This window comes from Microtus pennsylvanicus, chromosome 10, assembly GCF_037038515.1.
Source record: "Microtus pennsylvanicus isolate mMicPen1 chromosome 10, mMicPen1.hap1, whole genome shotgun sequence".
In the NCBI taxonomy this organism is placed as follows: Eukaryota; Metazoa; Chordata; class Mammalia; order Rodentia; family Cricetidae; genus Microtus; species Microtus pennsylvanicus.
In genome coordinates, this window is record NC_134588.1 from 6,640,514 (window position 1) to 6,660,279 (window position 19,766).

At 45.7% G+C, this 19,766-nt stretch overlaps 1 protein-coding gene across 4 annotated transcripts in view; it reads left to right on the plus strand.

The window, feature by feature from the left end:
* Rnf152 (ring finger protein 152) overlaps positions 1 to 12,868 on the plus strand; it is a 75,365-nt gene extending 62,497 nt beyond the window's left edge. For 3 of the 4 annotated variants that reach the window (XM_075987651.1, XM_075987649.1, XM_075987653.1), the window contains one exon: positions 5,092 to 12,868. In XM_075987651.1, coding sequence (XP_075843766.1) covers positions 5,227 to 5,838 — 612 coding nt within the window. In that variant the 5' untranslated portion in view covers positions 5,092 to 5,226 and the 3' untranslated portion in view covers positions 5,839 to 12,868. Of the gene's footprint in view, positions 1 to 3,421; positions 3,513 to 5,091 lie in introns of all 4 variants that reach the window. The other variant, XM_075987652.1, reaches the window with a different exon arrangement.
* The last annotated feature ends 6,898 nt before the right edge of the window (positions 12,869 to 19,766 follow it).

Consider the following 19,766-nt stretch of genomic DNA (forward strand, 5'->3'; position numbering starts at 1 on the left):
AAGAATGCTTGCATTTTCTATAGCACTCTGTTCAAAATGGCAGTCCTCTGATAACCAGGAAGTGCCTCTGGGCATTTTCCCTGGGCAAATTCCCTGTTCTTCAGCTCTGAGCAGAGAGGTGAACTCACTTGACCTTCAGCCAGAATGCCACCATCTCTGCTTGACTGATGAGGTCACAGGATAAGAAAAGTTAAGTGACTTCCCTGGTGTCACAGTCAGAGGTGATAAGAGACAGAGAGGATTTTATCTGAGAGAGCTAGAGAGACCAAGTCTACCATGCTTTGCCCTCATCAGACTGTTCCCCTGCTATTACTTAGCACATGTCTAAAGAATATGGAGAGCAGGAAACTGACAACTTTGATATTGGTGCCACAAAACATTCATCTCCAGCTACATTTACAGCAAGCGTAAGGAAAGATTTCTCAGAAAGCTTCAGGATTCTATCATTTTAATATTTTTCTGTGATTTTTTTTTTCTGCTACCATAGCTCAAAGTATCCATGCCTTCCCCGTGTGCACATTCACATCAGTGGGTCAGGCTTCGGTTTGATCTCTGTCAGTGAAGTTAACACTAAGAGTAGCTAGGACTGTGATTCGTCAGCACACCTTGGGGAGTTTTGGTTTTGGTTTAAGAAAAATACATTAATTATCCTGGGTACAGCATTAGCAGAAGTGTCGCTGGACCCACATCTAGCTGCTCACAAGCTCAGTAAACAAAGATCTGGGAAGGAAAGCAGTCAGTTTTATTCAGAGTCAGGCATCTTGAGAAGATGCTGTATCATCAAAGGTGCTGGAAGGATTTTTTACAGAGAGGGAAAAAAGAGGAAGACAAGTCGCAAGAAGGCTAGAAGACCCCAAGGTCTTCCTTGTTAAGGACACGTCTCCCTCTTTTGTTTGAGTTTCCATCAACCTCCTAGGGCTTCTTCCTGTAGTTCCTTAAGCAAATATCACTTTTGCAAAGTCCACTTCACAGTAATTGATGCAATTAAAATTAAAAGTCAACGAGGAGATTAGACAGTGAGGACAGTGTCCTGCTCTGATGTGACTGGAAGCTCACCATGTTATGGGTTTTTCAGACTTATAGAAAGGTTATTCAACAGTGAGCATCATAATCATTTAGGTGTGGCTTCTCTTTAGGAAGTGAGCCATAGGAAGGGTAAGTAACCTTGCATAGGGCGAAGGGGAGACTATGCCACCTCTTCAGGGTCTTCATTTCTGCATTCGGGATCTTCCATGGCAGCAATGCACCTACTTTCCTCTTTCTAATTTCTACATAATAACTTTCCTGAACCCATGGTTCACACTCCTGTGATTATCATTCTGTCCTTTACTCTGGCATTGACTTTCCATGTATGGTTTAAATACCTTGCTAGAATCTGCAGTGGAGTATATCCTAAACAAATGTCATCTCTACTTCTCTTGGTGACACCGTGCTCTTAACAAGGCTTTGTTTTGACATCTTGACTCTTGCAACCTCTTCATTGCAGTAATTGCCCAGCTCTACTCTATGTGAGTGAGATCTTCTACGAAGAAGCCCTGTCTGTAAAAACTGATTGACCAGTTAGGACTGTAGTGGTAGGGACAGGGAGGGACACTGCTGGTCTTCCAGAAGCTGATTGCCTTATCTTAGGTTAGCTTTAGCCCTAAAGTTAATTCCTTTCCCCCTCTATCAAACTAATATCCTATAACTATCTAATGATAGTCCATCTAGTGTGACAGTTGTTCAAGCCATGACTCTTCTCTATCTAACATGGCAGTTGTCCAGGCCACAACTCCTCTCTGTCTAACATGGCAGTTGTCCAGGCCACGACTCCTCTCTGTCTAACATGGCAGTTGTCCAGGCCACGACTCCTCTCTGTCTAATGTGACAGTTGTCTATGCCACGGCTCCTATCTGTCTTACATGGCAGTTGTCCAGGCCATGGCTCCCATCTGTCTAACAAGGTAGTTGTCCAGGCCACGACTCTTCTCTGTCTAACATGGCGGTTGTCCAGGCCACGGCTCCTCTCTGTCTAATGTGACAGTTGTCTATGGCACGGCTCCTATCTGTCTTACATGGCAGTTGTCCAGGCCACGGCTCCTCTCTGTCTAATGTGACAGTTGTCTATGGCACGGCTCCTATCTGTCTTACATGGCAGTCTGCTCATGGGTCCTTCCAACCTGACCCAGATGGATCAATCTTACTCTCAAACATTTTGGTGTTTTTCCACTGCCTACTATAAAACCAAATGCCTGGTATTGTCCACAGCCCTCAGTCTATAGCTGGTGCTGTCTTCCTTCCCTGTGGGATCTGCTGTCCTGTACTATGGATGAGAACTCAGAGCACAGGCTTTCTGAGAAGGACTTACTTATTTCATCTTTGCCATATTAGGAATAACATGGAGCTTCACTATGTTACTGTGATATTTCCTCATTTATTTTCTTCATTTATCTGTTGATCATGCTAGGCATCCAACGAGGGCCCAAGGCATGTTGGGAAGCATCCTAGTGCTGAGCTACTGTTTTCTTTCTTCTGAAGGTGTCTTTGTCAAAGAACAAACATAAAGGAAGAGCAAACACTGTAGAATTCTCTTAGAAGACACCTGTAAGTCTCTGTAGTATTAGATCCAACCATCTAACTGATGTGGAAGGTGGAAGAGTAACTAGACCATGGCTGCAGTGTTTCCTTGGCTCATACTGTTTTCTTAGCAGGAAACAGCCTGCCCAGCCTTCTTCTCTATAGTTCAGATTGTCCACTAACATCCTCAACTCCTCCAGTCTTACTGACACGGTGAAACAAAGCATAAGTAGTCAGAACTCTGAGCTCTAATTTGGGGCTCTCTGTAGGCAGACCCTAATTCTTAGCTACAAAGACTAATCTAAAAAGTTGGTTGTAGTGGAATGCACTTGTAGTCCCGGCAATGGAACTGATGTGAGGTGAAGGGCAGGTCCCCTGTAGCTTGCTGACAGGAGGGCTTGCTGGCCAGCTATGTCTAGACTGTTGGTGAAGTTCTGGGCCAATAAGAGATGCTGTCTCAAAACAAAAGCGGACAGTGGCTATTGACACTTGAAGTTGTCCTGTGACTTCTAACTGCATGTGAGCACACATATATGCTTATATGCCACATAATAGACACTTATCTACCACGTACATGACAGACAACTCAGATTAGTGATTTGAGATACAGTTGACTCTGAAATAGCATTTCTGAATGATGTATTATTAATTTCAATTTCAATAAAATATTAAAATAGGTGCTTTTAACACACAAAAATGTTTCTCTTTTAAGCACTTAACTTTACCAGTGATTAATTTAATTTGTATTGCACATCTGTGGTGCCCTCCTCCCATCTTGTTTGAGGCAAGGTCTCTTGTGTTTCTGCTACTGTGCTAGCTGCCCAATGAGCTGGGCACTTGCATCCCCGCTTCTCATCTCCCTATAGATTGGGAAGCTGGTATTACAGATGTGACTGCCAGTTCCAGCTTCTGAGATGTCTCATGGGTGTGGGAATCTGAAGTGAGGCTGCCAGGCAGGTAAGCACTTTTACCCTCTGAGTCAGCTCTTTGGTACAAAATATACTGTTGGTGTTCAAACTGTGTTGCTTCTTTGAGCATTTAAACTTTTTATTTTAACCATGTATATATCAAAGAGGGTGATTAATTTAATTTCACAAAGGAAATTAAATTAGAAATATAAAAGTTCATGACAAACAGTTTTTTTCAGAATCATGACTCATAAAAAGAAGCAGAAAGCATATGGGCGGGCGCTTTAGACTGAAAACAGACCTGGGGAGCCTTTGTTGCAAACCTGAGGCACTGAGGCGACCCTCAAACTTAATTCAATTTCAATAAGTATCTATGTCTCCCCTTGATACCAGGGCAGTCTATACACCCTTCCCCTCAGATATATAGTTTCTGTTAGTTCTTCACTAACGTTTGTGATAAATGAGTTGAATTTGCTTTTAGGCGCTGGGCAGCATCACTCCACAGTAGAGTACATTCCTAGCATATGTGAAGTCCTGGGTTCATTCCCTGCACTGCCGAAAATCTCACAAAGTATAAGTTTTCAATCAGGCGAGCCTGAATAACCATGGAATTGAAAGAACCGAGTGGTGATTTCTCTGTGGAGTTGGCCCTTGCCTGCAGTCCTTTCGGTTGGTTGCTGCTCTGCTTTTGTTGCAGCTGGCTTATCCTCTTGTTCTTTGGTCTCTTTTAAAGCTAATTGATAAGAATGATCTCACTAAAGGTGTTTGGAGGAAGAGATAAAGAGATGGGTTTGTGTGCTCCTGCCTGTGGGGCTGTTTCAATCACCTCTGAGAAAGGAGCACATTTGTCTGCCTGCCTGAAGCTGTCGCAACGAAGCCAGCAAAAGGGAAATGATGCTGGGAGATAATTTTCTAGCCATGCAAGCCTGAGGACCAGAGTTTGGGCTCCCTAGTACCCAGGCGAATGCCTGCTAGTTGTGGTTGCTTCCTCAGGGGAAAGAGACAGGGAGCCCTTGGGTAAACAAGCTGGCTAGGCTGGCTGATGGGCAAGCTGTGTATTCAGTGGAGAGAGCCTGCCTCAACTAATAGCTTGGAGAGAAGCTAAGGGAATTCCTGACATGTGCCTTGCGTTTTCGTGTGTGTGTGTGTGTGTGTGTGTGTGTGTGTGTGTATCACAGATAATAACAAAAACATTGAAATCAGCAGTAAATATTGAGGTAATAGGATATGTTAATTCCCCTGATTTGACCATTACACAATGTGAGCATGTTTTGGAACATCACCTTGTGTCCCACACATTTGTAGGAGTATTATGTGACAATGTAAATAACAAAATGTAAAGATATAATTAAGAAAGGAATGGTCATAAAACAAGTGGGTTATGCTTACACAGAGCACCTGGTCTATAAAGTTGCCACTATCTTACTGTGATTTCTTCAAGGGAGACAGAGAAAAGTAAGCGACTGATTTCTCACCAGGCGGTGCAAAAAGCCTACAGTCCCAGTGGTGATTATTTAAAGTTTGACCCAGAGTCAAGACTTTTGAATAATAGTGTGTTTTAACTAATCCACATTTCAACTTCTTCTAATGGATTAATTAGTTTCATTTGCATTATTTTTCTCCCTCAGAAATTAGCACATGCATGAATGCTAGATGCCTGTGAGCTTGCTGCTCTCCTGGAGAAGACTGGTACTGAGTGGTGACCTTTGAGAAACAGCTCTTTGACCTTCTTGCTGGCCCTGCCCTTTGGCTCTTGGTCCACGATGGAGACGCTCTCCCAGGATTCCCTGCTGGAATGTCAGATCTGTTTTAATTATTACAGCCCACGACGAAGGCCCAAGTTGTTGGATTGCAAGCACACCTGCTGCTCGGTGTGCCTCCAGCAGATGAGGACCAGCCAGAAAGATGTAAGGTGCCCCTGGTGCCGTGGCATCACCAAGTTACCCCCAGGCTTCTCTGTATCACAGCTGCCCGATGACCCCGAGGTCCTGGCCGTCATCGCCATACCGCACACTTCTGAGCACACCCCAGTCTTCATCAAACTTCCAAGCAATGGGTGCTACATGCTGCCCCTGCCCATCTCTAAGGAGCGCACGCTCCTGCCAGGAGACATGGGCTGCCGTCTGCTGCCAGGGAGCCAGCAGAAGTCCCTCACCGTGGTGACCATTCCTGCAGAACAGCAGCCCCTGCAGGGTGGAGCTCCCCAAGAGGCTGTGGAGGAGGAGCCTGACAGGCGGGGTGTGGTGAAGAGTTCCACATGGTCTGGCGTGTGCACTGTCATCTTGGTGGCCTGTGTCTTGGTCTTCCTCCTGGGCATTGTGCTACACAACATGTCTTGCATCTCCAAGCGCTTCACTGTGATATCCTGTGGTTGAAGCCTGTCACGGGGATGCCTCTTGTGGGTACCAACTCAAGGGGTGAGCAGGTGTTGGTGATGGGATCCCTATGATGAGATGGGGGTGACACAGACCATTTGGTGCAAGCGCTGGCCTCTGATTGGCCACTTGATTCACCTGCAGACAAGAGCAGAGGGTGAGGTCTCAGCGAGATCCCAGGAGAACTGTTTGGAGATGGTTAAAGCTCTGAAGATGCGTGCATGCTTCCTCATAATTGTGTATTCGATGGGCTGTAATTTATGATTTTCCAAAATTATTTCCCCAATTTAGGCTATTCTACTTAGACATGAAACTGTACCTGTGGGTGTGATGAGCTCTCTCAATACGGTAGATGGTAGGCTAAATCAGATGCTGTGTGTGGCAAATAGAATTAAACCTCAAATTCATATTAAAAGAAAAACAGTCTAGTGAAGACACAGAACTGCTGTGCAAGTATGTGTGTGTGCCTGCAGCCTGGTCTTCGTAACACTTTGATAAATTTTGTATGGGACCCAAATCAAAATATCCAAAACAGACATTTTGGTTGTCTGAAGAAAGTGTTTGAACACGTGTCTCCAGTGTGTTGGATATTGTCATGTTCCTTCATTTCTCTTCCTTTGTGACTGAGCTTGCTCTGTGTTTGCGGAGCTGGAAGCCCAATGGGTGAGTGGCAAACTGGGAAAGAAGGGAAAATGCCTAATTCCCCAGGAAACCTTTCTGCCAATTTTTCTCAAGCCATCTCACAAAATAAGAATTTAAAATGTAAATATTGTGAATCTGTGTGTGTATTTTGTGTGTACAAATTGATTTACCTCAGATGTTTGAGTTTTTCCTGAAGAATCCTTGGGGGAAGACTGTGGGCAAGTATAAGCCACGTTTCTGAAACACTGGCCTCCTCGCCAGTGCCTAGATCTTCTCCTTCGAGAGTCTGCCACACATCCCCTGCAGCACCCACTGGCTGCTGTGCTGTGTGAGATCCTGCCAGGAAGACATGGGTGGGGATTGTCAGGAGAACTCGTCATTTCCCCCAGGTTGGAGATTTTTGTGTGAAATCCCCAAGTGTTGCTAATTAATGCCACACCTAGATGGGCATTTTCACAGACCATCCTTGGTGGTCATTTTTTAAGATGTTCCTTTAAGAGTTAACCTGTCTAGTATTGCAATTTCATCTTGGTGGAATCAGCAAGAAATTGTTCTGTGTTTTAAAACGTCTCTGCTGACAGAAGCGGCATGGCGAAGAAAAGCTCGTGTTCCCTGTGTAAGCAGACAGGTTTCTCGTGAGTGCGCAACTGTCTTGAAATGTGAAATCGTGAGGAAAGACTAGTTAGACTGAAAGGGTCAGTCTCTGTCCCTTGCTGTGTGTGTGTATACAGAAAGAGCTGTGGGCTCTACAGTCCTCTTGGAATGCCTTTTCTGGAACTAGGAAGCTATTGGTATTGTCAAAGAAGCTTTGCTGTTCTTTGAAATCCCTGAAATGGTGGGAAGGATGGGAAAGGCAATGGAAAGGTAAGCATTGACCGGAGGCCTCTAAAAAGCAAAATCAGGAACCATCTGTAAGATGGAGGCAGCGTATTTGCATGCTAGCCTTCGTCTCCAAACAGTACAAAGATGTATACTAAAGTGATAGCGTTGCTATGGGGAAACCCAAAAGAATACTAGCTAGAATGCAAAGCTAGCAATTGGCATGAACGTTCACCATCAAATTACGAGCTCTGGTTTTTTAAATCCTTCACATTTGTAAGACCTTTAAAAATGTATTTGAGGGCTCAAACTAGAAATTAGGTTAAAATCCCATTTTATTGTGTAAGCTATTGGGCATTATACAACAAATAATCTAGGATTTATTTGGTATTAATAATTTAGGTATCATATTATCTAAATACTGTCCTCTATTATGTAACATAATATACTGTTGGGGTAGTGTCAGTTGCTCAAACTCCCAGGCTGCTGGAATGCATGCCTGACCTAATTTTAATTTCTCTCTGACGGGGAAAACACACATAGACAGAGATGTTGCATGAAGGATGTTACGTTTCCAAGGAACTTCAACCCTTGCAATTTTAAGACAAACCATATTTAAATTAATGTGTGAGAGATATCTGCATACCTTTCTACAGTAGAAAATGGCTGATCCCTAGTGCAGTGTGTGATAGGGTTCTAGCTGTTTAGGGGGCTATTTATAGAATAATGTGTGTGCATATGGTGTTCTGTGTTTTCACAGCAAAGCGGTATAGTAAAAAGTCCATTTTACTTAAAAACAGTCCACACTAGACACTAGAGCTTCAATGACACAAAATCAGTTGCTCCTTGGTAGATTTTTGACATCCAGCCTGGCAGTAACAGCCAAGTGAGGGCTTGTGGATGTGTGCTTCTAAGAAACATTGCAAACTGTTGAAATGAATTCTGCCTAGAGTTTGCATATGTGCTTGTTAGGAGGTGTGTGTGTGTGTGTGTGTGTGTGTGTGTGTGTGTGTGTGTGTGTGTGTCAGGGGAGAGAGAGAGAGAGAGAAAGAGAAGCCTGACAGTTTCTATATACTTGAGGTCTCAGCTTCTTCTGGAATTTCCCCACATCATTAAAAACCTATCTACCCCATGTGACACAAGCAACCAGGACTTAGAGTCACATGTCAATGGCAAGAACAGAAGATACAGCTGAAAGGAGCCTCCAGTGACTTCATCTTGTCGATGAGCTCATGGCGGAGCGGGGTGGGAGTGGAGATGAGTGTGCAGGCTGTAATTATGCAGCTAGAGGATGAGACCTGTGCACTGCTGTGCCCTAGGCACGTCAGCTTCTCCGCCAGGCTATGATTCTTCACAGGGTCTATGATTACCCTTTGCTTTGTCAGGTAGTGCTTTAAGGGTTGTTTAGAGATTAATTTCTCTTTAGGTAACTTCCTCTCTGGGAAGAAAAGGAGGGTTGATTTAGGGATGAATCTGAATATTGGAAGAAAACTTCTGATATTTGAATATTTAGAAATGTCAAACATTGGCCAGGACCCTATCCCCATATGCCAAGGACAATGAATGTTGTGTAAATAGTAACTCATAAGAAGCATGAATTTCCTGTTTATTAATGATCTTGACATAAGCAAGAGAATGCTTACTACGTTAAGTAGAGCCAAGTATGCCACCTCATATGTTGTCTTTCGAAAATCTTTGTATAATGACATGGGACATAAATTGTAATGACAAGGGCAAATTGTCTCTGAGTTTCAATTTAAGGTATCTTCTTTAGACATATAATTAGAGTTCACCCCTCGCATGACTCATAGAGTGGGCCTCTTGGAGTGGCAGCTGGGTGTTGCTACAGCTCCTGGACTTTTCTAGGTCAGTGCTGTTGGACAGAGGAAATTGCTCTGTAATCTGTGCACTAGTCCCATGGCTGTTGGGCAACCGAGTGGCAATGACTGAAGAAGTGGCATTTAAATGGTATTTAATTTTAAGTAACTTAAAATTAAACATTCCTGTATGGTTGTGGCTACCACATTGACCATGATGACATCCAAAGGCTTACAAAGTAGCAACAAAACCAAGAGAGAGTGTGTAGTTTCCGAAGGAAATTCCTTTGCAAGTTTAGAGAAGTTTATGAGCTCTGAGGGCTGAGCGAGATAATAAAATCTCACCCATTGTCATTTGGGGTTATTATTTAGATACTTAGGACCAAGGAATGAGCAGTGAAGCTTAAATCGGGCTTTATGAAGCCCCTTTTCTGGGACCATTAGCTGCATGTGACTCTGCTGCCCAGAGTTCCTAGTTAGATCGTAGCTGTAACATTTTTGACTTGCAAGTTGTGCATGACCTGTGCTCTGAAACTGTGTTTAGGGTCTTGTGGACAAAAGGAGTCAATGTTACAGAAAATCAAATAAATAAGAGTCTGACGAAATCCCTGCTCCCTTATGATCTCTTTCCCAACTTCATCATCGGATCAGTGAGGTGGGAAATCCAAAAGCAAGCATGCTTTGTAGCATTCAGGGTGTTTGTGATTGTCCTTGAAGTCAGCCAGTTTGTCATTGTATTTGGTGTGGCCATATGTGGGTGTAATTTTCTGGATGCCAGGCTAAAATGGAGGCACTATTTTTAGGCTGAGAAGTGACATTGTCTCAGTGTCTCTCTTTTTAAATTTAGTTGTCATTAGAAGGTTTGAAACTTTGCACAAAGGCACTTTTACATTTTTCATAGTTAAAAAGGAAAACAAACATGGCCCAGTGGAATTTAAAAACTGGAAGGTTACTACAGCTGCTCTGTAGAATTGCTTTTAAGTGAGTAAGGGGAGCAGAAAATTGAGCTTGAGATACATGCTTCTGTGTTAAGATCAGACTGTGGCTGATAGGCTAGACTTTATTCATGTATAGATTTGACTTAAAGTGTTCCGTGCCTTCATCAGAAAATTCGTGTTGTGTCGAAATTGCCTAGCCTGCCCCTTCATTGCTCTCCCAATGTGTGAAACCAAGTGTGTTTGCTTCAGTGCAGCAGGGTTGGGCTGGGTTTCTAGTGCTGCAGCATTTGGTAGGGAAGACGACCCCTTGGGGCTCATCTTTTTGTATCTAATGTTGGCCGAATGGTATTTTCTTAGGTCTGTTGGAAATTAGGAGGGCAGAGGGTATCTGTATGCTATGGGTTATACCCACACAACTACAGTGCTCTCTCTGAAAAGAATGATGCTGTGGACCAGGCAGGATTTTATAACTACACCAGGCTTCCAGCCCACACCCTGAACCTTCATGAAGAAGTTGCTTCTTGACATCTCCACCACACTCAGTGAAACATGCAAGGCGATCCTCACCCAGACAAAAGCTACAGGCAACAATGAGACACAGGGGATACTTTACTCAAGGTGTTTATTTGAAGGAGATAGTTGCTGGATCTTTTTCAACCTAAAACTCTTGAAAAATAAGTGGAAATTGAAGCCATTTTTTTTCTGACACAATTGACTTACTATATACCCTACTATACAAACACACACACACACACACACACACACACACACACACACACACTTAGCTATAATTGGAGGTAAAAATAACATAGAGAAAATTATCAATACTATTTTTTCATTCATGGATCACAAAATTCTGAATTTATATGTTAATCTTTAAACAGCTGCTATGATCTCTATATACTGTGTCAAAGCAACCGTCTTGGGGAGTGTCTTAAGACTGCTCCATATGTAGAGGTGGGTAATCCCACAACATCACTGAAAAGCCAATTATGACTGAGGCGCTGAGCAGATGAGGCATTTAATCTTTTAATTCTGACTTGTAAAAAGCTTGTCTTTTTTCTTTTTTAATTCCTGTTATGTGTCAAGACTGTAAACCACTATCCCCGAACTCCTCCAATGTGGCTCAGTTTCTCTGCATGCTTCCTTGCTTGCTCTGCACGGTCTTTTGATTTTTTCCGTACTCACTGCCTGGGGTGTCCCCATGTGTGGCTCTCACCCTGTAGTGGTGCTTAAAAATGCTGATTTAATTATCTGGATTTTAATGTAAGAAAGTTTTGGGTTTTTTAATATTCATGTTATGTTTTCAGGGACAATCAGTTATTAGGACATCACTGAGGCCTCCTGAGAGCCCCACCAGCAGGGCTATCCCTTTGTTCTTTACAGTCACAGCCTGCATCTTTCCAGGATCACTAGGGAGGGCTGCAGCCCACAGGACAGTCTCCTATCATCTTCCTGGCCAGCTATTCACTGTGTTGTTCTAACAGGAGCTTTCTAATGGGACTGTTCCATCTTTAATTTAAACATTTGCTTTTTGATAATCCAGTAGAAAATGATTAGATATGTCGGTGGCAAAGAAATGTGGAGTAGAAAGAGAAAAGAAACAGATGTGACAAATAAGTCCTTCCGGGGACAGATTGGTATCTATGAACTGTGAGAGAAGGTGGAGACTGTTGTCATACGAGTGCCTAGGTGGGCTCAAACACAGCCCGCTGCCAAGGAGCCCTGCCCGAGGATAGGCAGCTGTGCCTGGAAAAGGAGATACTGTTTTTAAAAGAGAGAGAAATTTGTAATGAGATTATGGCTTCAGAAGAAGATTTGGCACTGTATGTCCACCATAGTAGAAGCCAGCTGAAGACGGTTACCTGGGTTGACGTCATCAAACCCCACCGTTACATCGTGGAGCACCAAATTCAGCTCAGGATGCTGAGGTGAAGACAAAGGGAAAGGGCCTGACTAAGGGGTTCCCAAGGAGTGCTCTTCCTTCCTGTCATCCTTTCCGATGCTCTTGAGTTATCAGGGCTGTAGAAAACTCCAGAGCCTGCTGTGAGCTGGGCAGAGAGCTGGTCATTCCCGTGAGCTCTGACCCTCTTTGCTGTGGAAACTCCTAGTTCCACGAGGCTGCTGTGACTGGGGTACTACTGTGGAAACAGAAGTTGAAGAATGTGATGCTTCTATTCCGGCTGCTGCCATTCATTATATCCATGTGTTTCTCCATTGTTTGTGTGTCCTCGCTTGATGGTTAGAGCTGTGGAAATTGCTTTCAGCTTGACAGGTTGGCCTCAAACTCCCAACAGAAGATAAATGTATAACCACCATCTTGCTTCCATTCTTTAAGCTCCACACATGGGCTTCCTAGTCTCAGATAACTGCAGTCAAATGGTGAGGTCAGTGTTGGTCTGCAGCTGTAAGTTTCAGTTCCTGACATGCTTCCTTTATAATCATGGAGACTATTTATTCGGGGAGCTTTTCTTTTAAAGGGCCAAATTGCCCTACAGATAAATGAGCTTCACTGCAGTGTAGAAATTCTTGTCCAAATGTTGCCAAATACTGACTTCATAAGGGGATATCAAGCTGCTGTTTATTAATCTGAATGTCTTAAAAGCATTCCTGCTTGCTCTCTCTGTTATAGATGGTGTCTCAGCCAGTCTCAAGTTTTTTCAATGAACTGATTTTAATATATGGTATTTTTGTATGCCAAACTGGTGTCTTGTCCTTTGTATATGTGGTAATGTTCATTTTACGACTACTGTTAAAACCCATTTGCTATGATTAAAATTCAACATGATTTCAAGTAGACTCGTGCATTGGACTTTTTTCCCCCTCCCCATCCCACAAAAGGAAAAAAAATGACTGTGACTTTTATCATCCTGGAAAATTTTAATAGATGGGTATTGAAGCAAGACAGCCCCAAAGTGGAGGGTTGTACGGGGAGGTGACTTTCACGTGACTTCGGAGAAGCTGAAGAACAGGTTTGTAACCAGGAGCTGGAGGCAGCTTCTACGGCTTGAGTGACTTCAACCTGTCCTCACTACTGAGGAAGGACAGCACATGCTGAGGCTCGGGGACCAGCAGCCACCTTGCCGAGGCCCCTGCTTTGCCTGCTGGCTCTGGTGTAGAACGGTGACTTCAGACGAGCGCTCTTGATGCCGGCAGACTTCGCACAGCACTCCGGAGTGGAAAGCATCCTGGCTTCCCGTCTCTGATCGCGTTAGGGAAAGTCAACTTATTTTAGCACAGGGCCTCTTCCTAATTAGGGAGGTATCTGATCTGCACGGGTGCCGGTATGAGCATGCTTCGTGTCTGTCAGTTTTTAAATTCCTCCCCATTGTTTAATAACTGAGATGTGATGATAACTTGATGCCGCTGTTTTGTTCTCAGCACAAAGCTCTGCGTTAGGAAGTCTGGGTTTTTGACAGTGTGAACTTTACTTTTCTTCTTTGATAAACCCCCTAGTGTGACTTCTCCTGGTCTCCAGTATGGGAGTTGGACAGACATCCCCTTTCTAGTACCACCTGTTTAGACTTGAACTTTGCCGCCAGCCAGAGAACTCAGCAATAAGAGGGCAGAAGGTCACGCAAATGAATTCCTTGACTTGGCTCCCCATGTGCATGATGGGTAAAGATCCTATCTTTGTGAAGTGATGGAGACAGGGTGGAGCAGAGGGGTTCCTTGGAAGCCCTCTAGGTGCCTCTTTCCTGATGACTTTGTTGGCTGGTTTAGATTTTCTGTGTTGACTGGCAGAGAGTCTGGTAGAGAAGGCAACAACAGACCAAAGAAACAATTCCACACAAGCCTGGCTTAGTGAGTGGGTTTACTTGTGGAACTATGGGAATCTATACCACAGAAATGGAGGCTTCCTCTACTATTTTATCCTCAGAGAAGGGAGAAGCCTCACGAACCTTCCCCGCCATGTTAATGGGCTCAGTCTTGTGAGAGTTTTATGCCAACAATCACAACCACTGTGACTTCAAAAGTGCAAATGACATATGGTGGGAAGGAGGAGGAATCTGTCAGCTCCAGGATCCCTGCCATCCTAGTCTGTCCCTGTAAAGGAAGAACGTGTGAGCACTCAAGGCCTGGAGGAGTGAATATCAGCAGGCCCACAGTCACACATGTTACCCTCACCCACACCCTTGGAGTTATACATCACCTCTCTCCCTGCCCTCTCTCACACACACAAACACACAGAGACTCACACACATACACTCGACTTACTCCCTCTCTCTCTCGCGCGCGCACACACACACACACACAGAGAGAGAGAGAGAGAGAGAGAGAGAGAGAGAGAGAGAGAAGAGGAGAGGAGAGGAGAGGAAAGGAGAGGAGAGGAGAGGGGAGGAGAGCACACATCAGATCCTAGAGCAGTTGCATCAGTTTTGCATGCTCCTTTTGTGTTTTGTGTTCGGTGTTGATCTGGGGAGGAAAATGCCCTCTTCCGTGTGTACAGTGAAGTGCTAAGTATGCATGGTCAGGAGAGGAAAACAACCAGCTCTGGGGTAAGGATGAGCCTCTGCTTTTCTTTTTATAGGTTTGAAGACTTTTGTGCAATTCTACATGACCCAGAAAACAGTACAGCTATAATCGGATGCAGCTTCTCTTCCCTACCTGACTTTCCTCTTCACACTATTTTGTGATTTTTTTGTTTCTGTCATTTTTAGTTGAAAGAATAAGTGATTACCTGGATGTGTGACTTGTGCATTTGAGTGCATGTTTGTGGTATATTATATATGCAGTATGTGTTTGATGATAAATGTGCATGTCTGTGTATTTGCATGTCCACATTCGGAAGCATTTCATAGACTCTTAGCACTCATCGTTTAAGGTCAATAGAACACGACTCTAAAGCTATCAGAGCCAAGGCAAACACTTTTATTTGTCTCTGAAGATTGCTCATCCAGATCATCAGCACAATTCGAGCAATCATTTTCCTCCAGTGTTTCCTCTGAACACCAGGGTCCAGGGGTGGGGCCCACTTTGTTCAGGGTAGAAATTATCCCTCTACACTGAAGAAAAAGTGTGAACTCCTCACTCACAGCAAGGGTCACGGCTGAGGCTCCTGTAAAAGAGGAATTGATGGGAAGAACACAACAGATGTGTTCTAATACAACTCTTACCCAGCACAGGAAGCTTCGTTAATGGTCGCTGTGGGTTGAACATGTGGCTCATTCATAGAGTATGCAGTCAACATGTGTAGTCTCTGAACCTGTGCGTCAGCACACACACACACACACACACACACGCACACCCGCACGCACACACACACACACACACGCAGGTACACACACACACACGCACACCCGCATGCACACACACACACACACGCAGGTACACACACACACACACACACGCACGCATACCCGCACCCGCATGCACACACACTCATGCAGGCACACACACATGCATGCACACCCCCCCACATGCACACACACACGCACATACACACACACGCATGCACACATATGCACGCCCGCATGCACACACACATGCCCGCATGCACACGCATGCACACACACACACGGAAATGGTATTGCGTAAAAAATCTTATGGAAGAGTGACTGAGGGCAGATGAATTCGAGGAGCTGAAGGCAGTGAACTAGAGGGACTGCCCTTTGTCTTGGAGTCCCTGCACATGAATGTTTTTTCTTTCAGGCACAGTAAGGACACCTGTCACATGGAGGTCTTTGGGGCTCAATGAAGAGAAGTCAGATTTATGTTCGCAGGTTTTATCGCCTCCTTCAGGAATGAAAAGGTCAGGGGATCCTGCTCTGTGTGGATGGGAGAGTGTTGGAGAGCCTGACACCCTGCTTTCTCAGGTTCCTTGGCTTTCTCTACCTTGAAACACTCAGAAAGTCAGGGCTATATTCTGACACATTTTCTTTTAAACCTGAGCGTGCACATAGAACTTATAGTGTTGTAGGAAATGCAAGCATTGATTCCAATAAATGATACTGTAGCCCACAGCATCTGGCCCATTATTTTTTTTCCAAGAAAGACAGTAGGCTCACCTGTTTTGGTAGGAGATATGGTCACAAGTGAATTTCCAGAGTCATAGCTTCTGGAGAAGGAGAAATAGAAAAGGAAGGAGACATGGGTGTTCGTTGCTGGGCTCTGGCCACTCCTGCATTGTTTTGTGCTCACTATGCGGTGAGCGATGGCATTCCATAATCTGCTCTATTTCTTGATATATATGACCGTGGTCTCAATGTTGTGTCTACCCTGAATTTGTTTTTTTCAAATCTTTGGAAGAGGTGACTAGTTCATAAGAGGAGAGCCATAGAGCACAGGATTAATTCCCTTATAAAAAGAGAACCACTTTGTTTTCCAGAGAGAACTAACCAAGGGAGAAAACACCCCTGAATGAGGGCAAACCAGTCCATGGTGTGAGTCAGGATGGGGTAAAAGAGGAGGGAGAGAAAGACAGGAATTGGGGCATTTTCTTTGCTTTCCCCTGCTATGATAGATGCTTTTCTGCCCAACAATACCATCCTTCCATGGAGGGGGGGGGGGGCTTTGAAACCAACAGCCAAGAAAGAGGCCAGTGGAGAGGGTGGCAGGACAGCAAAGCAGAAGAGGGAGAGCACCGCCTTGCTTTATTCTGCTATGTGGAAGAACTTGGATGCCACCATTGAAGAATGCAGAAATGCATTCTTACTGACAGACACAGAATCTGCCAGCACCTCCATTCTGAACTTCCCAATTTCCATGGCTGAGAGAAATGAATTGTGTTTATAAGCCACGAGGTGTATGGTAGTTTACTATAGCAAGCCAAACAGACTAAGCCATCCATAAAAAACATTTTTACAGAAACACAGGTGGTTGCTGCTTTTTCCTAAGTGATGTAATGAGCTCGTGGTGGACTTTTAGCCTCATTGTGCTCACACAAGCAGTTATATTTTTCTAAGCCTTATGCAGAAGAAAATAATGTGTAAGTCTTTGTTCCAATGCTTGTGCAATTCTTTCTGAAATAAAGTAGAGTTCCACACAGTGAAACACACTGAAGAGGACACGGATGGTCATCAGCAGTGACACACACGACAGAGGACACGGATGGTCATCAGCAGTGACACACAGGACAGAGGACACGGATGGTCATCAGCAGTGACACACACGACAGAGGACACGGATGGTCATCAGCAGTGACACACACGACAGAGGACACGGATGGTCATCAGCAGTGACACACAGGACAGAGGACACGGATGGTCATCAGCAGTGACACACACTACAGAGGACACGGATGGTCAGGTCAGCAGTGACACACACGACAGAGGACACGGATGGTCATCAGCAGTGACACACACGACAGAGGACACGGATGGTCATCAGCAGTGACACACACACTACAGAGGACACGGATGGTCATCAGCAGTGACACACACGACAGAGGACACGGATGGTCATCAGCAGTGACACACGACAGAGGACACGGATGGTCAGGTCAGCAGTGACACACACGACAGAGGACACGGATGGTCATCAGCAGTGACACACACGACAGAGGACACGGATGGTCATCAGCAGTGACACACACGACAGAGGACACGGATGGTCATCAGCAGTGACACACAGTACAGAGGACACGGATGGTCAGGTCAGCAGTGACACACACGTCAGAGGACACGGATGGTCATCAGCAGTGACACACACGACAGAGGACACGGATGGTCATCAGCAGTGACACACACGACAGAGGACACGGATGGTCAGGTCAGCAGTGACACACACGACAGAGGACACGGATGGTCATCAGCAGTGACACACACGACAGAGGACACGGATGGTCATCAGCAGTGACACACACGACAGAGGACACGGATGGTCATCAGCAGTGACACACAGTACAGAGGACACGGATGGTCATCAGCAGTGACACACACGACAGAGGACACGGATGGTCATCAGCAGTGACACACACGACAGAGGACACGGATGGTCATCAGCAGTGACACACACACTACAGAGGACACGGATGGTCATCAGCAGTGACACACACGACAGAGGACACGGATGGTCAGGTCAGCAGTGACACACACGACAGAGGACACGGATGGTCAGGTCAGCAGTGACACACGACAGAGGACACGGATGGTCATCAGCAGTGACACACACGACAGAGGACACGGATGGTCAGGTCAGCAGTGACACACACTACAGAGGACACGGATGGTCAGGTCAGCAGTGACACACACGACAGAGGACACGGATGGTCAGGTGAGCAGTGACACACACGACAGAGGACATGGATGGTCAGGACAGCAGTGACACACACGACAGAGGACACGGATGGTCATCAGCAGTGACACACACGACAGAGGACACGGATGGTCATCAGCAGTGACACACACGACAGAGGACACGGATGGTCATCAGCAGTGACACACACAGTACAGAGGACACGGATGGTCATCACAGTGACACACACGACAGAGGACACGGATGGTCATCAGCAGTAACACACACGACAGAGGACACGGATGGTCATCAGCAGTGACACACACTACAGAGGACACGGATGGTCATCAGCAGTGACACACACTACAGAGGACACGGATGGTCATCAGCAGTGACACACACGACAGAGGACACGGATGGTCAGGTCAGCAGTGACACACACGACAGAGGACACGGATGGTCATCAGCAGTGACACACACTACAGAGGACACGGATGGTCCATCAGCAGTGACACACATGACACAGGACATGGATGGTCATCAGCAGTGACACACACGACAGAGGACACGGATGGTCATCAGCAGTGACACACACTACAGAGGACACGGATGGTCATCAGCAGTGACACACACACTACAGAGGACACGGATGGTCATCAGCAGTGACACACACGACAGAGGACACGGATGGTCAGGTCAGCAGTGACACACGACAGAGGACACGGATGGTCATCAGCAGTGACACACACGACAGAGGACACGGATGGTCATCAGCAGTGACACACACGACAGAGGACACGGATGGTCATCAGCAGTGACACACACAGTACAGAGGACACGGATGGTCATCACAGTGACACACACGACAGAGGACACGGATGGTCATCAGCAGTGACACACACAGTACAGAGGACACGGATGGTCATCACAGTGACACACACGACAGAGGACACGGATGGTCATCAGCAGTGACACACACGACAGAGGACACGGATGGTCATCAGCAGTGACACACACGACAGAGGACACGGATGGTCATCAGCAGTGACACACACGACAGAGGACACGGATGGTCATCAGCAGTGACACACACGACAGAGGACACGGATGGTCATCAGCAGTGACACACACACTACAGAGGACACGGATGGTCATCAGCAGTGACACACACGACAGAGGACACGGATGGTCAGGTCAGCAGTGACACACACGACAGAGGACACGGATGGTCAGGTCAGCAGTGACACACACGACAGAGGACACGGATGGTCAGGACAGCAGTGACACACACTACAGAGGACACGGATGGTCATCAGCAGTGACACACACTACAGAGGACACGGATGGTCAGGTCAGCAGTGACACACAGTACAGAGGACACGGATGGTCATCAGCAGTGACACACACAGTACAGAGGACACGGATGGTCATCAGCAGTGACACACACTACAGAGGACACGGATGGTCATCAGCAGTGACACACACGACAGAGGACACGGATGGTCATCAGCAGTGACACACACGACAGAGGACACGG